This window comes from Vulpes lagopus, chromosome 2 (genome assembly GCF_018345385.1).
Source record: "Vulpes lagopus strain Blue_001 chromosome 2, ASM1834538v1, whole genome shotgun sequence".
Taxonomy (NCBI): Eukaryota; Metazoa; Chordata; class Mammalia; order Carnivora; family Canidae; genus Vulpes; species Vulpes lagopus.
Window position 1 is genome coordinate 142,018,929 of NC_054825.1, and position 18,027 is coordinate 142,036,955.

An 18,027-nucleotide genomic window follows, 5' to 3' on the forward strand; every position below is an offset into this window, starting at 1 on the left:
TTTTCCTTAAGAAAGTAAACTTTGAGAATGAAGATGATTTAGAAAGTGGCTCTTCTACATTATGAGAGATAGAATTATATATATTGTAGATACATTCCGGTGTTGCATCTTTGCCTTGATCTACATCAATTTTATGGTTCCTCTCATTTCAAATTACTATTTTAGGACTCAATTTTTCATTTTGTAAGTGGCTGGAGATATTTTTTTTTAATTTCTTTATTTTTTGTTTTTAGTTATTGTCTACACCTTCCTCTAACATCAACCCAAATGACCATTCCATGAACATCAAGCATATTTGTCCACAAACGATTGTGTGTTTTATTTTCCAGATGGAAACTTTTTCGGTTATACAAGACATGAGCCTATTGGAGTATGTGGCCAAATCATTCCTGTAAGTTGGTCTTCTATATCATTTTTGGTCTTAAGAAAGAAAGAAAGAATGAATTACAATTCTATTTCATTTGGTAAAGAAGTTTTCTCTGACACAAATGGATTCTTAGATATTTGCTAAATGTACAGAAAATGTAGTAACTGATGAGCTGAGGTCTTGTGACTGAACGTTTTGAATATATATATATATGTATATATGACTACCTCATATCTATATTGTGGCATATCACTTGAGTGTGTTTTGATATTATAGCATTGACCTATCTTAACCTTTTTTTCTATGGTTTGTTTTTTAAAAAGCTGTGTTTTATATTCCTTTTAAGACCCATGCTTCACATGTATATAGCATAACAGTCATCACTGGCTCCTCTGCTTCAGGACACTATTTGAGTGAAGCAGTATGTCCTACTATTCCCCAACCCTTTTCATCTCCTCATTGAGAAGAAGAGTATCAACCAGAGTGTTCAAATCCTAAGTGCATTTTTAAAACTAAAATGGGAGAAAATGTTGGAGTACCGTATGGAATATATCCTACATTTAGTAGTATTTTTAAGCAGAATCATGAAGGTTTTCTTTTAAACCCAACAAGTAGGAGACAAAATGATTCACCAACATATTCAAAGACACCAAATAAAAAGACGGGAAAGTGTTCTGAAGCTTTTGGATAAGAAAGTGGCAATGACTTATCTTTTGCTTCAGGGCGATTGGAATGCATCCCTATCCACATTGTGAATGAAACTCTTCATTAGTTTAAAAAAATCTCAATAAAATTAATAAAAACTACACAATCCTGAGGACTAATAGTAGTTAATATTTATTGCATGCCTATGATAAACCCGTCACTCTGTTAAGCCTTTGGCCCACTTTCTTGGAGAATCCTCAAGATAACCTTTTGAAGTAGAGAGGATTTTTATCAGCACTTACAGATGATGAAATCATGCACAGAAAGCATGTTACTTATCTGACCTCACTGGGCCGGTCAGTGATTGAGCTGAGATTTGAACCAAGTTCTTAGCCACCAGCTCCTAGACTTTTTGTGTTTTAATAAGGCTTGATTTTTTAAAGCATGTGGTGATTTTTTTTTTCCTCCAGTAGATGAAGAACTCAAAATAACACCTGATAAAATTCTGTGGCTCCTCCACTCCTGTCCTATATCTAATTTATTTGGAGCTTTTTATGAGTTGCTTTTAGCAATGAACTTAATTTGAATGTACCAGTTGATTACACAAAACTACCACAATTATTATTTCACATCTCTAGGTAGTGTATAATGTAGAAGTTAGATTAGCAAATGTGGCTTTCAGCAACACAAAGAATCTATTGTTTTATATTGCTTTCTAGTGGAATTTCCCGTTGTTCATGTTCATTTGGAAGATAGGGCCTGCCCTTTGCTGTGGAAATACGGTGGTGGTCAAACCTGCAGAGCAAACTCCTCTCACTGCTCTTCATGTGGCATCTTTAATACAAGAGGTGAGTTTCCCAAATCAAAATATGCACAAGAACCCAGGAGTCCTCCTTTACAATATGAAGACCTCACTTGGTGCTACTGTGAACGACCTGCCAATGGCTCCTGTCCAGATGAGGACACATTTAATATGGGTGCCGGCTGAGATTTCTGGCAGTCAGCCCAAATGAACCTCTGCCCAACCGGAGACAGGAAGCCAGATTCAAAGGCTTCATGGCAAACAGTCACCTTGTGATCACTTTTATTTTGTTTCTTTAGTTTAACTCATGAATGCAAATGCATGTTGAAATTGATGCATCTTTCTTTCAAATGTGGAAATGAAAGTTGGTTTATAACTGGCGCTGATGAAACAGTTTTTTTTTTAAATGACTCCATCCAAAGATTGGAATCTTCTGTGCCAACATGCTTACGCATCACATGGGGCCACATAGTTTTTAAACATATATATATCCACGAGGGGACATGTTTATATTCTGTTTTCTATTATGGTTGCCTCTGCATTTACCTTCTTACTTAAAAAAAAAAAAAAAAAAAAAGCACATGAAATTTATTTTCATCAACTATCCAGATAGTGTTAATACCTTTTTCTCACAATTTATCACCCTTTGTCCTTTATATCTTTCCAGCCACTTAAAAACCAAGCTTTAGGGATCCCTGGGTGGCGCAGCGGTTTAGCGCCTGCCTTTGGCCCAGGGCGCGATCCTGGAGACCCGGGATCGAATCCCACGTCGGGCTCCCAGTGCATGGAGCCTGCTTCTCCCTCTGCCTGTGTCTCTGCCTCTCTCTCTATCTCTCTGTGACTATCATAAATAAATAAAAAAAAAAAAAAAAAAAAAAAAAAACAAGCTTTAGTTACTAGAAACTTAAATTAAAGAAATCTGAACCTAACTCTTAAAACTATTCTTCACTTCAAATTTTATTTTATTTTTTTTATTTTATTTTATTTTATTTTATTTTATTTTAAGATTTTATTTATTTGTTCATGAGAAACCCATAGAGAGAGAGAGAGAGAGAGAGAGAGAGAGAGGCAGAGACACAGGCCAAGGGAGAAGCAGGCTCCATGCAGAGAGCCTGACATGGGACTCGATCCCGGGTCTCCAGGATCACACCCTGGGCTGAAGGCAGCTGCTAAACTGCCGAGCCACCCGGGGTGCCCTTAACTTCAAATTTTAAAAAAAGTCCAAAGAGATGTTACAATGGGGGCATTTTGATGCCAATAACCTGAAATGTGAATGTACCCATCTCAAGCACACACTGTTTTCTTCCTAATAATTCTTTAACCAGGAATGAAATCAATCTGTGAAGATTAATCACACAGGAGAGGAGAGTTCTTATCTGATGTTTTACTGATTAGATATTGCCAGTAGGAATTTGCAACCTAGTTGGTATGCCCAAAGAAGCAATAGGTAGACACTAAAAATGCAAGATCCTTTTAGCTTCCTGGTTTTGCTGGTAGGGTACTAAATGCATTGCTTTCCTTCTATGTGAGTAATTGACCTAGCTTTTCTACCTACACTATATTTTTGAGTCACTATTATGAAATTTGAGGCAGCCATCACTGGAGCAACAATCCGTAAAAGTCAAACATGGACTTACCCGAGGAGAGAGTCTTCCCCAGTAATGTAACTCTGGAGGTTATTTTAAGTGGCCTAAGAAATGAAATAAGAATAATAATAGCACTTACATGAATCTTTCTTGGTAGAGAAACTCATAAGCTTAGCATAGAGAGGTGGCTTTGAATTTAGACTCTCCTCTTTTTATCATAGAATTAATCCTCAGTTCTGTCTTAATGATTTTGCTTTTTATCCTTAGGCAGGTTTCCCTCCCGGAGTAGTGAACATCGTCCCTGGGTATGGGCCTACTGCTGGGGCTGCCATTTCTTCCCACATGGATATAGACAAAGTGGCCTTCACCGGATCTACAGAGGTAACATCAGTTATTCAGGCCTGGCGTGAAGAATGTTTGCATCTCCAGGTGTCAGAAGCATGTTTTATGTCACTATTTTTAGGCCAACATTTCTTTAAAACAAAAATTCTTTTTAATGATTTATTCCTTAATCAAGTCTTTGTGCATGTTTACAGAACAGAAGCAGACACAGTGGAGATGAAGCGGAGTACCTGTCACAAACTTGGCCTGCACAAAACTGTTTTTAGTGTGTTCATTGCTTTACCTGACAAGAAATATAGCCGACTAGACCCTGTCGTCTGATTAGTACAGTTTATGATAGAAAATCTACATCAGGCCCCAGTGATTTGTATGAATGAATGTAATTTTAGACTGTAGATTATAGAAATTAAATAGCAGAGCATCACCTTTAGTTCCTTATTTGGGATTCTGTCTTTCCTGATTATTCTGAAAGAGAGCCAACAACTCAGCTAGCTTCCTGAGTGTTATTGCTGGCTTAACCTAACTTTTATGCCTCTCTGGCTCCAGCTTGACTTTCCAGAGGGTTAAAGAACAGGGTCTCAGCCATGAGCACTGCAAGAAGAGGCAAGAGGGGGAGGTAGAGTAAGCTGCCTGGAAAGTGGAGTTTGGGAGAATGGGTTCCCATCTATTGAGATGATTTTCAACTGCAAGCAAAAGAAAGTGGTAAAATCATACTATATTAAGGAAAAAACAATTCAAGTCATTCTATTGGATTATGTGACGTTGTGAGATATGCAGTGAAACCTCTTACTGGTATACAGTGTAAAGGATGAAGAATGAGAAGAGCCCCTTCTTATAAAGCTGCTGTTACAAATAAGACAAGATAGGAAGTGATAAGATACTAAGATCTGTACAAACTGCTGTAAGGGCCTTCACAGGAAGGGATGATTATGTCTACATGAGTGCTAGAAGTTGCTCTGAATTTTGAAGAGTGGCTACTTTTTTAACTCCTCAGAGATTGAGAAGAAGAACATTCTAGATAATGAGAAGATGCTAATTTGATTATTCCATACTCCTGATTAGCCACTCCAATATAAAGAAACATTTACATAGAGAACTAAAATGGTAGAAAATCAAATTTTAGTTTTCTTAATCTTTTTAAAACTAGATAAATACAAAAATGCTTTTTTATGTTTCATAAACACAGAAGAGAAAAAGTTTACATTATATAAACCCCTAATTGAGGTAGGAGAAAGTGAATCCTGCATTCAGGATCCTGTGGACAAAACAACTGGAAATGAGACATGGCAATAATTTAAAAAATGGTGAAGTCATAGATCAGAATTATAGCAGAGGAGGTAAAGACACAAATGCCACAGTCTAGCATTCTAGACCTTCTCCAGTAGGGACTCCATGCACATTTCCTGATCTAGATCCCATGCCCACTCATTCTCCAGCTCATATGGGCCAGGGGCTACTGTCCCCGATCCCGTCTCTAGAATCACTGGCTATTTGTCATGGCCCATCCCTGGGTCCCTACAGTGCTTTGGGGTACTTTACCTGCTAAAAATAGGAAAACTCTGAAATTAAAAGACTTGGAAACATCTGGGTTCAAATTTTGACTCTACCCTTTTAAGCAATGTGTCTTCTAAAAGTTAAGTATCATTGCTACATTTGCATTTCTCACTTATAAATGGGAATAATAATATCTGCCTTATTGTACAGAATAAAATTGAGTAAGCTAAAAAAAATTGAGTGAGCTAATGAATAGTAAAATATTGAGCACCCAATAGGATACTCAAATGTATCTTTTCATTCCTCCAGGCTTTTACTTACTCATGGCCACACCTACTATAATATGGCTTCCACCACGTGTTACCTCTATGGCTTTCTCTGCAGTTCCAGGATCATCCTGAATTTTAAAACCCCCTCTGAGTCCCCAGTTATCCATGATATAGAATTATGATAGCACATGCCCATTGCTTTGTCATGTATCTCATCTTTGCTGACTATCCTCAAAGACTATCTTATTCATTGTTATCTGCAGAAACCAGTACAGTAACTACTACAGTAACTACTTCTGAATAGGTATTAAACAATTACATCTTTCCGGACTCTCTTTTCGCTTCAGGTTTGTTGGTTGGCAGGTAGTAGGAAACTTGCCAGATGCCATGAAAGAGGCAAACAATAGATTATATCTTTTGTGGTCATAATAGAAATGACCCTCTTCCTAAAAATACTGGCAAGGTAAGAACTTTTTTTAAGGTAAGAATTTTAATGTCCCATTAGATTCATTTAAAACAGAAGAAAACAAAACAAAACAAAAAACAGAATCTAGTTCACATTGTGCACGAACGAGGTGATTAGGTTAGACCATTTTCATGAGGACTTTCTACTTCTGCCCCACATGGCAATGCCACAACATCATGGAACATATTGCTTACCATAGTCTTGAATGTTCTTCTCTTTCTTCATTGCAGACTTAAGAAAAATTATGAACCTTTATTTTTTTCCAAGTAAGGGAACAAAATCATGGGACAAAATCGATGTTTCCTTGTTTTGACTTCAACTAGACCTTTGGGAAAACTCAGATCAACCTTTTATTTGCCATGGAAACTTGTGCTAAGCAAAAGTGTAACCTTCCTCCCTTACTCATACTTCTGGCCATTCTTCATTCAAGTTCTTTTGATATCTGTAGCATTTAGAAAAATATCTCTGATCTTATTCCCTTCCCTGAGACAAAAATTATCTACTTTAATAAAGTTTTTCCAGTAAGTATTTCTAAGTTAAGAAAAAAAAAATCTGCTGAAAGAACTTGGAGAATTCAAAGGGGGAAAAATAAAAGAATATTATGTAGGAAATAAAAAAATTCTTAATCATCTTAAGTGAAAATTTAATAAGAAGTGGAAGGAAAATGATATGTGAGAAAAATTTCAGACAGGATATCCCCACAGCAAGTCTACTTTTAGTTTCTTTTTATTAACCTATATTACAGGATTTTATTTAGCACGTGACATCTTAAAGATAAAAAGATTGGCAGATTAATTATTACCCTGCCCTATAAGGCACAGCAATAGTCAATTCAATAAACCACATAAAATTCAAACAGATGCGCAGCAAGCATCTACTTTTCTTTTGTTCAGTTGGGATAGAAGGTTTTTTATTAAAATCTGATGTGTCAAGTAGGGGAAAAAAACAGAAGCAAGATAAAATGAATCCTCTTTCAAAAAGAAAAGCAAAGATCATTTAATACATTAGGACTTCAATAAAAATAGTAAAGAGGAAATAGTTATAAAGCAGGCCAGATTTTAGAGATGGAAAAATAAAACAACTACAGAAAATAATCTTGATGGGATGTGAGCCACAAAGAAAAAAATGAAAACAATGTCTTTCTCTGAAGAGAGGCAAGTAGCATTAAAGGAGAAACCAGAACCGTAGGATTCCAGCTAACTGAAGTAGCAGCACAGAGCACAGATCCAATTTCTTTTTTCTAGTTCCATGGTTCAAAGTTGTGGAGGGAGAGAGGAAGGGAGGAAGGGAGGAGGGAGGTAGGGAGAAAGAGAGAGAAAGAGAGAGAGACCTGTCAGTCAATCTGTTGTTAACAAACCCTACTGTGACAGGCAATGCTAACTTTCCAATGATAGGACTTTATGACCACCACCAAGGAGGTGATATCTGTTTGGGAAATTGATGTGTATAGACATAATACAATCTGAGGGAGACTCTGAAACAATCTCCTTGAGTGTTCTTGGGAGATCATAAGTGGGAAAAAGGCCCATGTCTGCCTAGAGTCAACAGAGTAGGCTTCAAAGAAGAGTTCACATATGAGCTGGACCCCAAGGATGGGTGGGACCTGGTCACCCAACCAGGTCAGGGTGAGCATATAATGAGAAAGAGAGTTGAGATTTAAGGAGTGAAAATGCCAGTTATTGGATAGAGTACTCTGGATTTCAGTAGAGGGATGAAAAGTCAAGTAGACAAGTTATGTGGTTGGATCGTGATATGTCCAGTTTATCAGTAGAAGGATGAAGTTCTTTTTTTTTTTGAAAGATGAAGTTCCGATTAAAATGAAAAATACCTCCTGTCCAGTCATGTACATCAAGATCAGCTGTCATCTTCTATGTATCTGTTCTCGTGAATGTTTTTCTGATTCATCATGTTTGTGCTCGGATGAAGGAGTCTTTGATATTTGAAGGCACCAAATCTTGAAAAATGCTATTTAATATTTTTCCCTAATGAAACTTAATTATGGCACAAACCTCATATAAATTTAAAATGCTAAATAAACCGCCTTCATGAGAACAGATTAAGCCTCTTCCTTTGTAATGCTCCATTACAGGTTGGCAAAATGATCAAAGAAGCTGCCGGGAAAAGCAATCTGAAGAGGGTGACCCTGGAGCTTGGTGGAAAGAGCCCCTTCATTGTGTTTGCTGACTCCGACTGTGAGTGAAAGCCACTCTTAACTTTTCACCCCTCATCTTAGTGTCTGGTAATGCCTGATGGACGGTAACCTTGAAGTTTATAAAAGGGTTTGCTTCTAACTTCAAAATGTAAGGCATTAATCAGGACCTAGAATTACTCTTGAAAATCTCTCGAACTGTCCTAAAGTGTAACACCTAGATAAGTCTAACACTAGACACTCTTTATTCCTGGTTTGGAATACATTACTATTTTCACAGCTGAACTCTAGGCAGCTGTTTTGTACTTAGGAGTCATGATGTATTTTTTTTAATTCCATGCCTTTATATGTTAACATTGGATTAAGCATGGTGACATACCCTCAGTTATGTTGGACCAGGACCAACTAGAGAGATGGCTAATTTCACATTTTGTCATTTCCCTTCGTTCTGGGTCGTGCACACATTAAATGAAATGACCAGAAGAGAGTGACACTTAGCATTTAAGGAATTTCTCTCTCTTCTTTTTTTTTTTCCTGGCAAGTGTGATTAAATTTACATATATTCCATCTATAATTATCATGTGACTCCACTATATGATATCCCAGGTTCATTCTGATTATATTATTGAATAGAATCCCACAATTATTTTCTAAATGGGAGTCAGCAGAAATAGATTGTCAAGCATTCATCTAGCTCTTTGACAGCTGCAGTATGAGGCAATAAACAAAAATGGCTGAATGTGATCTTAGCTGAAGCTTTTCAGAATACACTGGCTTATTATATAGTCTACAAATATGGTAAGAGTCCTGATTTTTTACCAAACCTTTCTAGAAACTGTTTCCACTACAACTTAAGTAGATGTAGTTAATTCACAAAGTAAATATAACAATACTCGAGTGCTATGATGTTGAATTAATTCTTCAACATTTAAAAAATTAAAATGCAGAGAAACCTTTCTTTAGGTTGTTTAGGATTTAGTAATGACACACCTGTTTCTCCCTTTCAAGCCCCATTCCACCATCTCAAATGCACAGATAAGAAGAGTTTATAGGCATCTATGAAATAATATGGTATATTTTAAATAAAGTTGGAAAATGTTTTTCCTGGAACAGGGCTGTTAAGGTGGGTGAGTGATTTTTAATATTAATTTTTTTCAGAAATATCACATTTCCTATTGATTAGGGTGTCTGAAATTGTTTTTAAATTATTCAATGCACTAGATAGTTCATATTTTCTTTGTCATTTTGTTAAAATCTAAGGCCTGAGATATTCATAGTCATCTAATTATGAACAGAGATATTTATATCTCTCAGAGATATTTATAAAAATCATTTGCAGGGATGCCTGGGTGGTTCCGTCAGTTATGTTCTGACTCTTGGTTTCACCTGAGGGCATGATCTCAGGGTCCTGGGATCGAGCTCCACATTGGGCTCCATGCTCGGGAGGAAGTCTGCTTGAGATTCTTTCTCTCTGCCCCTCGCCCCCATGTTTGCATGTTGTCTCTCTCTCTCTCTCTCTCTCTCTTTCGCTCAAATAAGTAAACAAATCTAAAAAAAATCATTTGCAGTAGGCTAGGATCTTATGACACTCTCTATATTCTTGGTTGTGTATATTAATTTTTTCAGAGTCTATATTTGTGGTTATCATTTCTATATCAAAGAATAAGAATGATTAATTTGTCACCTGACTGATAAGAAGTGGGATGTATTGAATCTATGTCTGACTATGCAGCTCATAATTTTCTTATGCCATCATATTGCCTCTGAGCGATACGTATAAAAATATATAATCTTTAGAAAATATCTCTTCCTCAATGTGAATACCTTCTTTGCAGTGGACAGTGCTGTTGAAGTTGCACACCAGGCGTTATTCTATCACCAAGGCCAGTGCTGTATAGCTGCATCCAGGCTTTTTGTGGAAGAATCAATTTACGATGAATTTGTTCGGAGGAGTGTTGAACGGGCTAAAAAGTATGTTCTTGGAAACCCTCTGACCCCAGGAGTCAGTCAAGGCCCACAAGTGAGTATATAATAGAAGGAATAGCATTCACAGGGCACAAGAATAAGGTTCCTCTCTAAGTTTATTTTTTTATTGAATAAGTCTATTTCCTTACCACAGATCTTCCTCGGTGACAATACTGTGTCAGTTTGGTACTTCAAAAAAAAAATGTATCTAACTCCCAGTGTTAAAGAAAGCATCCTGATTTTGTGTTGCCTGCTCTTCATGTCCTGAAACAGTTTAAGAGAGGCACCTGGTGGCTCAGTGGTTGAGTGTCTGCCTTTGGCTCAGGTCTTGATCCCGGGGACCTGGGATTGAGCTGTCTCTGCCTCTTTTTCTGTGTCTCTCATGAATAAATAAATAAAATCTTAAAAAAATAAAGAAACAGTTTAAGAAGCATGTTGGCAATTAAAGATGTGATGAGAAACAACAAACACTATAAATTTCTTGTTTCCTTAAGCTATATACCTCTTAATTCCTGTATGTGGTTTCTATCCACTTGGAAGTTCAGATAGAATCCTATCATTTATTTTTCCCTCAAGATCAGCCCTTTGTCTTAGCTTCCAGCCATAGATGGGAGCAGCTAGCATAGCTCTACATTCTCTCTGGTCTTCAGACACTCTGATGGGCCTTCTAATGGTGGCCCAAGTGTCCTAGAAGGTCATGAGTTCCTGCCTTTGTGGCAAACTTCTTATTTTAGGTGAGAAAAGCCAGTTATTCCCTAAGGTTTTCATTTTCTTCTGTCCTCTTAGAGCCAGTATCAATAAGAGTGTCCTTCTCTTGCCCAAAGTCTACCTTTCCATCTTCCTTCCTTCATTGTTTGTTATGCAAGCTCCTCAATCTTTGGTTCTGAGTTTACTCCAGGCCTCCGGGATCCTGATCTAGAGCAGTGGTTCTCAACTGGAACAGTTTCGCCCCTCACCAAGGAAACATTTGACATTTTTAGTTGTCTCAACTAGGGTAGTTGAGAGGGGGTGGTTCTACTGGCATCTAATGGAGGGTAGAGGCCAGAGATGCTATTAAACATCTTACAATGCACAGCAGAGCTCCACAACTAAGAGTTATTGGCCACAAAATGCCAATCCTTTCCTAGAGTGTAGACGTTAAGCTTAGAGGCTTTATTCTTTCACACTAAAATTTATACACTGTTCCATGCTGTTGATTTGAAGCAAACCCTATTCTTAACATAGTCACTAAGCCAAAAATACATTTTATCAACCAAAATGTATTCAACACTACTATGAGCTAAACCCTGGGATAAGAACCTGGCAATGCCAAAAGGAACAAGGAGGATATGCTACTGACCTCATGGAGTTTACTGCCTGGAAGTGTTAAAAGGCTGTCCTGGGATTTTCTGCTCATGCCAAGAGAGCCATGTAGGAAAATCTTAGGATTAAAGCCTAAAAACCCTAAAATAACTCAGCTGACAAATGAAGTAATACATTGTTTTATCTTAATCACACTATATTTTGTTTTTATCCTTGAATTAATGAGTACATAGAAGTAGTTGCTAATTTTCCTCCTATTGAGTAGCTTTTCAAATGGATGCCAAGACATATTATACATTTGATTTTGACATGGTCTCCAATTTTAAAAAAGGATGGAATTCTAAGATTTTCAGTTGTGATTATTTCTTTCTTTAAATAACTACCTATTTATATAAAAGTAAAGCATTTTCCCCATTTGATGTATCTATAGATAAATTGATAGGTAAATAGATAGATAGATAGATAGATAGATAGATAGATAGATAGATAGATAGATAGATCGATCGATCTGAAGAGGATCAAGGAGGAGAAGAAGAAGTGAAGGGAATAGAATATCCAAGATACTTAATATTAAACATTGTTGGGTGATACTTTTTCCACTAGAGGATCTGTACCATTCAGCTAGAGAGACTCAAGAATTGACTTAGAATACCTCATTATTCATAAGAGAAGGGAGTTAAAATAGACTTTAAGAAAATTTCTATTCATAGAATTCTTAAGTAAACAGTGATCTAACTGCTTAATTTAAGACTTTAATCTGTATAACTGAATAGATTTTCATCACACATTGTACTGAGTAAGTACAATAAATAGATAGTTGAGAAGTAAGACTGAAAGGCCCTTGGGGCCTCTTTACCCTTAAAAATATCTGTTGTTATATGATGAGCTTAATGGAAAGAGACATTTATGCACTAAGCATATTTTATATGTATATAAATAAATGTTAATACATGTTTCATATATATATATATTATATATAATTTATATAGAATGTATTTAAATTTCTTCATTGGTAAAGTGATTTTCCAATTGGATTCCATAGACCAAAGTATGCATTCTTAAAAACCTGGAAAAAATCAGTATTTTCATTTGAAAAAGAAATAAGGAGACCCACATCAAATGTTACAACATTATCAGCAGAAGTTGCATCTTGTCTCAATGCAGAGAGATGGACTTTCAATATAGAAGTTGGATTTAAAATCTAATCTCCCTGAGGCTCTGTGTTCTCATTTGTAAACCGGAACTAGTGACACCAATTTTGCAGGATCATTGTGCAGTGAAAGGCAATAATCTATCTGAGTGCTTGGTTCATAGTACATGCACAAATGTCTGTTAAATAAATGAAAATTACATACTGCCATTGATACCTATGGTGACAATTATTATCACAGATCAAGAACTCCATATATCTGCTCTCATTGCTTTTGTTGATCTATGGTTTCCAAATAATCTGAAGGATGTATCAGTGTCACTTCTCAAACTGTTTTCTTTTTCAGCTCATCAGTCCTAAGGAATAAAGAATTAAAGAATTTGCACATTCCAACACTTCAAAATGTATACTTTGAGAATATTACAATGCCATGCCCTATTACGATTCATGGACTAGCCCATGAATTCATGGCCCATCACATAGTAAAGAACCCCTGCTACATCCTAGCATTATTGAGAAGTTCCTGAGGGCCAAAAGGAAAGCCAAATTCAGATATGGCCAATCTGATACCTTCTGAGGAAGACTTGTATTTATGGTGAAACAAAATTAGCCAGACTGCACAGAGCATGTCCCTTAGTATAACTGAAAACACTAGGCCTAAACTGTAGTATAATGTCCTCAATCTTTCCTGTGCATTTGAATCATCTGAGAATCTCATTAGAAAAGGAAATTCTGATGCAGTAGGCCTAGGGTGAGACCTAAGAAATGCATTTTACCTCCACGTAATGCTAGAGTTGCTGGTTAAAGAACCATGTTGTTGGTAGCCAAATGCTAAAATATGAATTCCTGTATTCTTCAAAGTTACTGACAATTGAAGTATTCCAATAAACAAATCCTTTCAGTCTTTTCCTCCCAGTGCATGAGCAAGGCCAGGACTGTCACCAAATATCCACTCTGGTCACAGGTAGAGAAAAGTTAGGACTTAGGGAATACATCTCAAAATGAAACCCCCCCAAAATCATGATGTTTTTGAGGCCAGAGTGAGATTATTTTGGTATAATCCAGAGAAGTTTTGCATGGACGATATGTGGATCCTTGGCTATTGTCTGGCAAACCAGAATATTTCAACTAGGTAAGACTAACACCACCACTTAGTCTGACTGTAGTAAACACTCTGCAGCAATCTAAATATCAAGCCAACAGTTCCTAAACCAACATTGCAATTCCCTTAATCTGCTGGAAATGAAGGAACATTTTCTTTTTGGAATATTCAATTAAATATTATGCACTGACGAGGATTGAGCAACATTGTACCAAATGTTATGCCAAATTGTAGAAAATGGTTTCTGGTTTTCAAATTGCACTTAATCCAATTGGGTATGGGAGCTGGGTTGTGTGCACTTGGTTTGAAACCTTTTACTGGGATTTGGAAGATGGAGGAGATTTCAGTATCAGACAAGAAGATAAAAAGCAACGCTTTTTAAGTAGTGAGAAGAGAGAAACTGGACCGACCAGAGACAGAGACCCTCCATCTTAATTCTTGTAACTTGTCTTTTTCCTTTAAAACTTAACCCTGGCCACACCTGAGACAGGGAAGTCTTCACCACTGATTCAGAGTCCCAGAATCACTCAACCTTTTAGCCTCCCAAAATAGGAATTGAGATAGTACAGAGCCCCAATTCCACTGCATCGTGGGAAGATGTATGCTCCTGGTATCCCAGCCACAAGTCTGGACTTAAGTGGGTTCTTTTTTTTCCTTATAAAAAATATTGTTCAACAAACCATGAAGGCTCTGTGATTCTTGTCATATACTTGGATATGGCCTATGTAATGAAGCAGGATGGTAATAATCAAGACAGACTAGAAGTTGGGATTGGACCCACTGAGACTGCCCCAGGGGGACCCGGACTGAGGAGGGTGATTGGGCTGTGGTCAGCATGGATCTGGCCAGAGGAGGCTGTCAGAAATGAGAAGAACCAAACAGAGGTCTAAGGGTCTTCAAAGTCTTACGGCATCTGCTCTCCAACTGCCATATTTGATTAAACCCAGTATCAAAGTTCTCTTCTCCTTTTTACTCCTTATTTCAGTTAGGACTACAGTCTTCAGTACGTATGTTTGACTATTAACAGATATTTTTTTCCCATGTAAATAAATGACAGTTGTGGGGAAAAGGTTTACATTTGTTTGCAGTGGCGATATGCTTTCCTTATGTGACTGTAAAACAAATGCTAAATACAAATTTTTATCTCTAAATATTCTTTCTAGAAAAGTCAAGAGAATAAACAGAAAGAATCTGAGCCTTTGTAAGCTGTTTTGGTGGAGTATTTCATTTCATAACAATATTCTAGCATTTTGAGGCTCTCATTAACAGGTTGCACCATGTATTACGTTTGTAAACTTAATTAATTTATTCGTTTATTTTCTTTTCCATATGATGCTTTTCCTATTAGATTGATAAGAAACAATATGAAAAAATCCTTGACCTCATTGAGAGTGGAAAGAAAGAAGGAGCCAAACTGGAGTGTGGTGGAGGCCCATGGGGAAATAAAGGCTTCTTCATCCAGCCCACCGTTTTCTCAAATGTGACAGACGAGATGCGCATCGCCAAAGAGGAGGTAAATACTTTCATTCTACACTGTTCTTACTTGCCATATTTTTTCTATGGCTGTATACAGAGTGTCCCTTTAAAATTCTCAGTTCTTGAGGACCCTGGGTGGCTCTGTTGGTTGAGTGTCCAACTCTTAGTTTTGGCTCAGGTCCTGATCTCAGAGTGGTGAGAGGGAACCCCAGAGAGCTGGCCCTCTCCCTCCCCCCAGCTCACACACACACAGTGTCTCTCTTTCTCTTAAATAAATAAATAAATCTTTAAAAAATAAATTAAAATTCTCAGTTCTTTTAACATCTTTCTTGGTAAATGTTACCTTTCACCTCTGTTACCTGTAAACGTTTATTTGTAATCAAGACTAAAAATAGGAAGGAAGTTGTGAGGCCAGACAAGAATTTCCAGCCAAAGACAGGTCAGGATGCTTAATAATTTCTAGGTGCTTCTTCCAAGCTTTAAAGTAATGGAAAACAAAACCTCCTCTTCATTGGTGCTTTTTCTCCTCTGGAAATAATATAGTTGAAGATCATTGGAAAACAATTACATGACACACACACAGGATATGTTTTTAAAAATTAAGCTTCTTATTTTGTGATCATTGTAGATTCCAGTGTTGTTATGAGAAATAATGCAGGCAGATCCCAGGTGCTTTTTACCCAATTTCCTTCAAATGGCAACACCTCACAAAACTATAGCATAATATCACAGCAAGAATGTTGGCATTGAAACAGGAAAAACATGGAACATTTCATCACCACATAATTCCCTCATGATTCTTTAATAGCCAATCCATGCCCCTCTACCACCCTATCCTTAACTCCAGGCTTTTCCTTAACCATTAATCTGTTTTCCATCTCCATGATTTTGTCATTTCAAGAATTTTACATGAGAGGATTCATACTCCAGCCTTTCAGGTTTGGCTTTTTTTTTTTTTCACTCAGCTTAATTTTCTATAGATTCATCTAGATTGTTGCATGTAAGGAGAGCTTGTTCCTTTTTATTGCAAAGCAGTACTCCACAGATTGGATGCACCACTGTTAACCATTCACCTACCAAAGAACATATGGATTGTTTCCAGTTTGGGGTTACTAGGAATAATGCTGCTATAAACACTGGTGTAGGGCAGCCCGGATGGCTCAGCGGTTTAGTGCCGCCTTCAGCCCAGGGCGTGATCCTGGAGACCCCGATTGAGTCCCATGTCAGGCTTCCTGCATGGAGCCTGCTTCTCCCTCCGCCTGTGTCTCTGCCTCTCTCTCTGTGTCTCTCATGAATATAAATAAAATCTTAAAAAAGAATAAACACTGGTGTACAGGTTTTTATATGAACAGAATTCTTCATTTCTCTGGGATAGATATCCAGGAGTACTATTACTGGGTCATATGGTAGATGTAATTTTTTTTAAAGAATCTGGCAAACTGGTTTCCAGAGTGGCTGAACACTTTCACATTCCCATTAGCAATGTATGAGTGATCCAGTTTCTCTGCTACCTTGCTCACATTTGGATTATTTTAAATTTTAGCTCTTCTGATAGGCATGACTGCTCATTGTGAATTAAATTTGCATTTCTCTAATAGCTAATGATATTGTTCATCTTTTCATTGGCTTATTTGCCATCTGATATCTTCTATAATGAAATACTTCTTTATGTCTTTTGCCCGTGTTCTTATTGGATAGTTTGCCTTTCACTGTTGAGTTCTGAGATTTCTTTATGTATTTTGGATACTAGTTTTTTGTTGGTTATGTGATTAGCAGATATTTTTTTTCCAGTCCATAGCTTGTCTTCTCGTCTTGTTAACAGGGTCTTTCTCGATTTTTCATTTTGGTTGGTTGTTTTTATTAATAATAACCATTTTCCCCTTGCATGGACAGTGTTTGGTATCAAACATATGAACCCTTCATTTACTCCTAAATCTAAAAGATTTTTATTATTTTAATTTTTTTTCCCAGAAGTTTTATAATGGGGATGCCTGGGTGGCTCGGCGGTTAAGAGTCTGCCTTTGGCTCAGGGCGTGATCCTGAAGTCCTGGAATTGAGTCCCACATCGGGCTCCCTGCATGCCTGCTTCTCCCTCTGCCTATGTCTCTGCCTCTCTCTCTCTCTCTCTCTGTCTCTTTCATGAATAAATAAAATCTTAAAAAAAAAAGTTTTATAATATATTTCACACTTAAGTCTATGATCTGTTTTAGGTTAATTTTTATGTAAGGGGTGAGACCTAATTCCAGGTTGTTGGGTTTTGTTTGTTTAATCGCTTCAGCATCATTTGTTGAAAGATGGCTTCTTCCATTTCTGTCACTTTTGCAACTTTGTCAAAATTCAGTTGTCCTTATCTGTATATCAATTTCTAGTTTTCCTTATCTGTTCCACTGATAATTTCAAGTGGAACAGATATCTGTCACACAGATCTATGTGTCTCTTGGTTATGGTAGCTATATAATACATCTTAGAATTGGGAAGACTGAATCCCCTCAATTTATTCTTTTTCAAAATTGTTTTAGCTAACCTAGTTTTTTGCTTTCCCATATAAATTTTAGAATAACCTGTCCACATATCTTTTTAAAATCTTGCTGGACTTTTGAGAGGAATTGTGTTAAACATATCTATCAATTTGGTAAGAATTAACATCTTTATTGTATGGAATCTTTCAGTCATTGAACACGGTCTGTATATACCTTTTTTGATTTCTTTCATCAGGATTTTGTAGTTTTCAATCCTATACATGTTTTATTGAATTTATGCCTAGGTATGTTTTTGAGCTATTGTAAGTCTAATCTTTAATTTTGGTATGCATATGCTTATTGCTATATAAATAGATATAATTTATTTTGTATATTTTCTTGATGTCATTGAACTGGGTAATTCTAGGAGGTTTTTGGAGACTCCTTGGAAAT

General features: G+C 36.8%; 1 protein-coding gene across 1 annotated transcript in view; it reads left to right on the top strand.

Annotated features, from left to right (window-relative positions):
• The window catches only part of ALDH1A1 (aldehyde dehydrogenase 1 family member A1), a 55,129-nt gene that overhangs the window by 24,670 nt on the left and 12,432 nt on the right, over nt 1–18,027 (top strand). The window contains exons 5-10 of the mRNA XM_041744990.1: nt 330–391; nt 1,732–1,860; nt 3,668–3,781; nt 8,061–8,163; nt 9,956–10,140; nt 14,988–15,152. Of these exons, the coding sequence (XP_041600924.1) occupies nt 330–391; nt 1,732–1,860; nt 3,668–3,781; nt 8,061–8,163; nt 9,956–10,140; nt 14,988–15,152 (758 nt within the window). The remainder of the gene's footprint in view (nt 1–329; nt 392–1,731; nt 1,861–3,667; nt 3,782–8,060; nt 8,164–9,955; nt 10,141–14,987; nt 15,153–18,027) is intronic.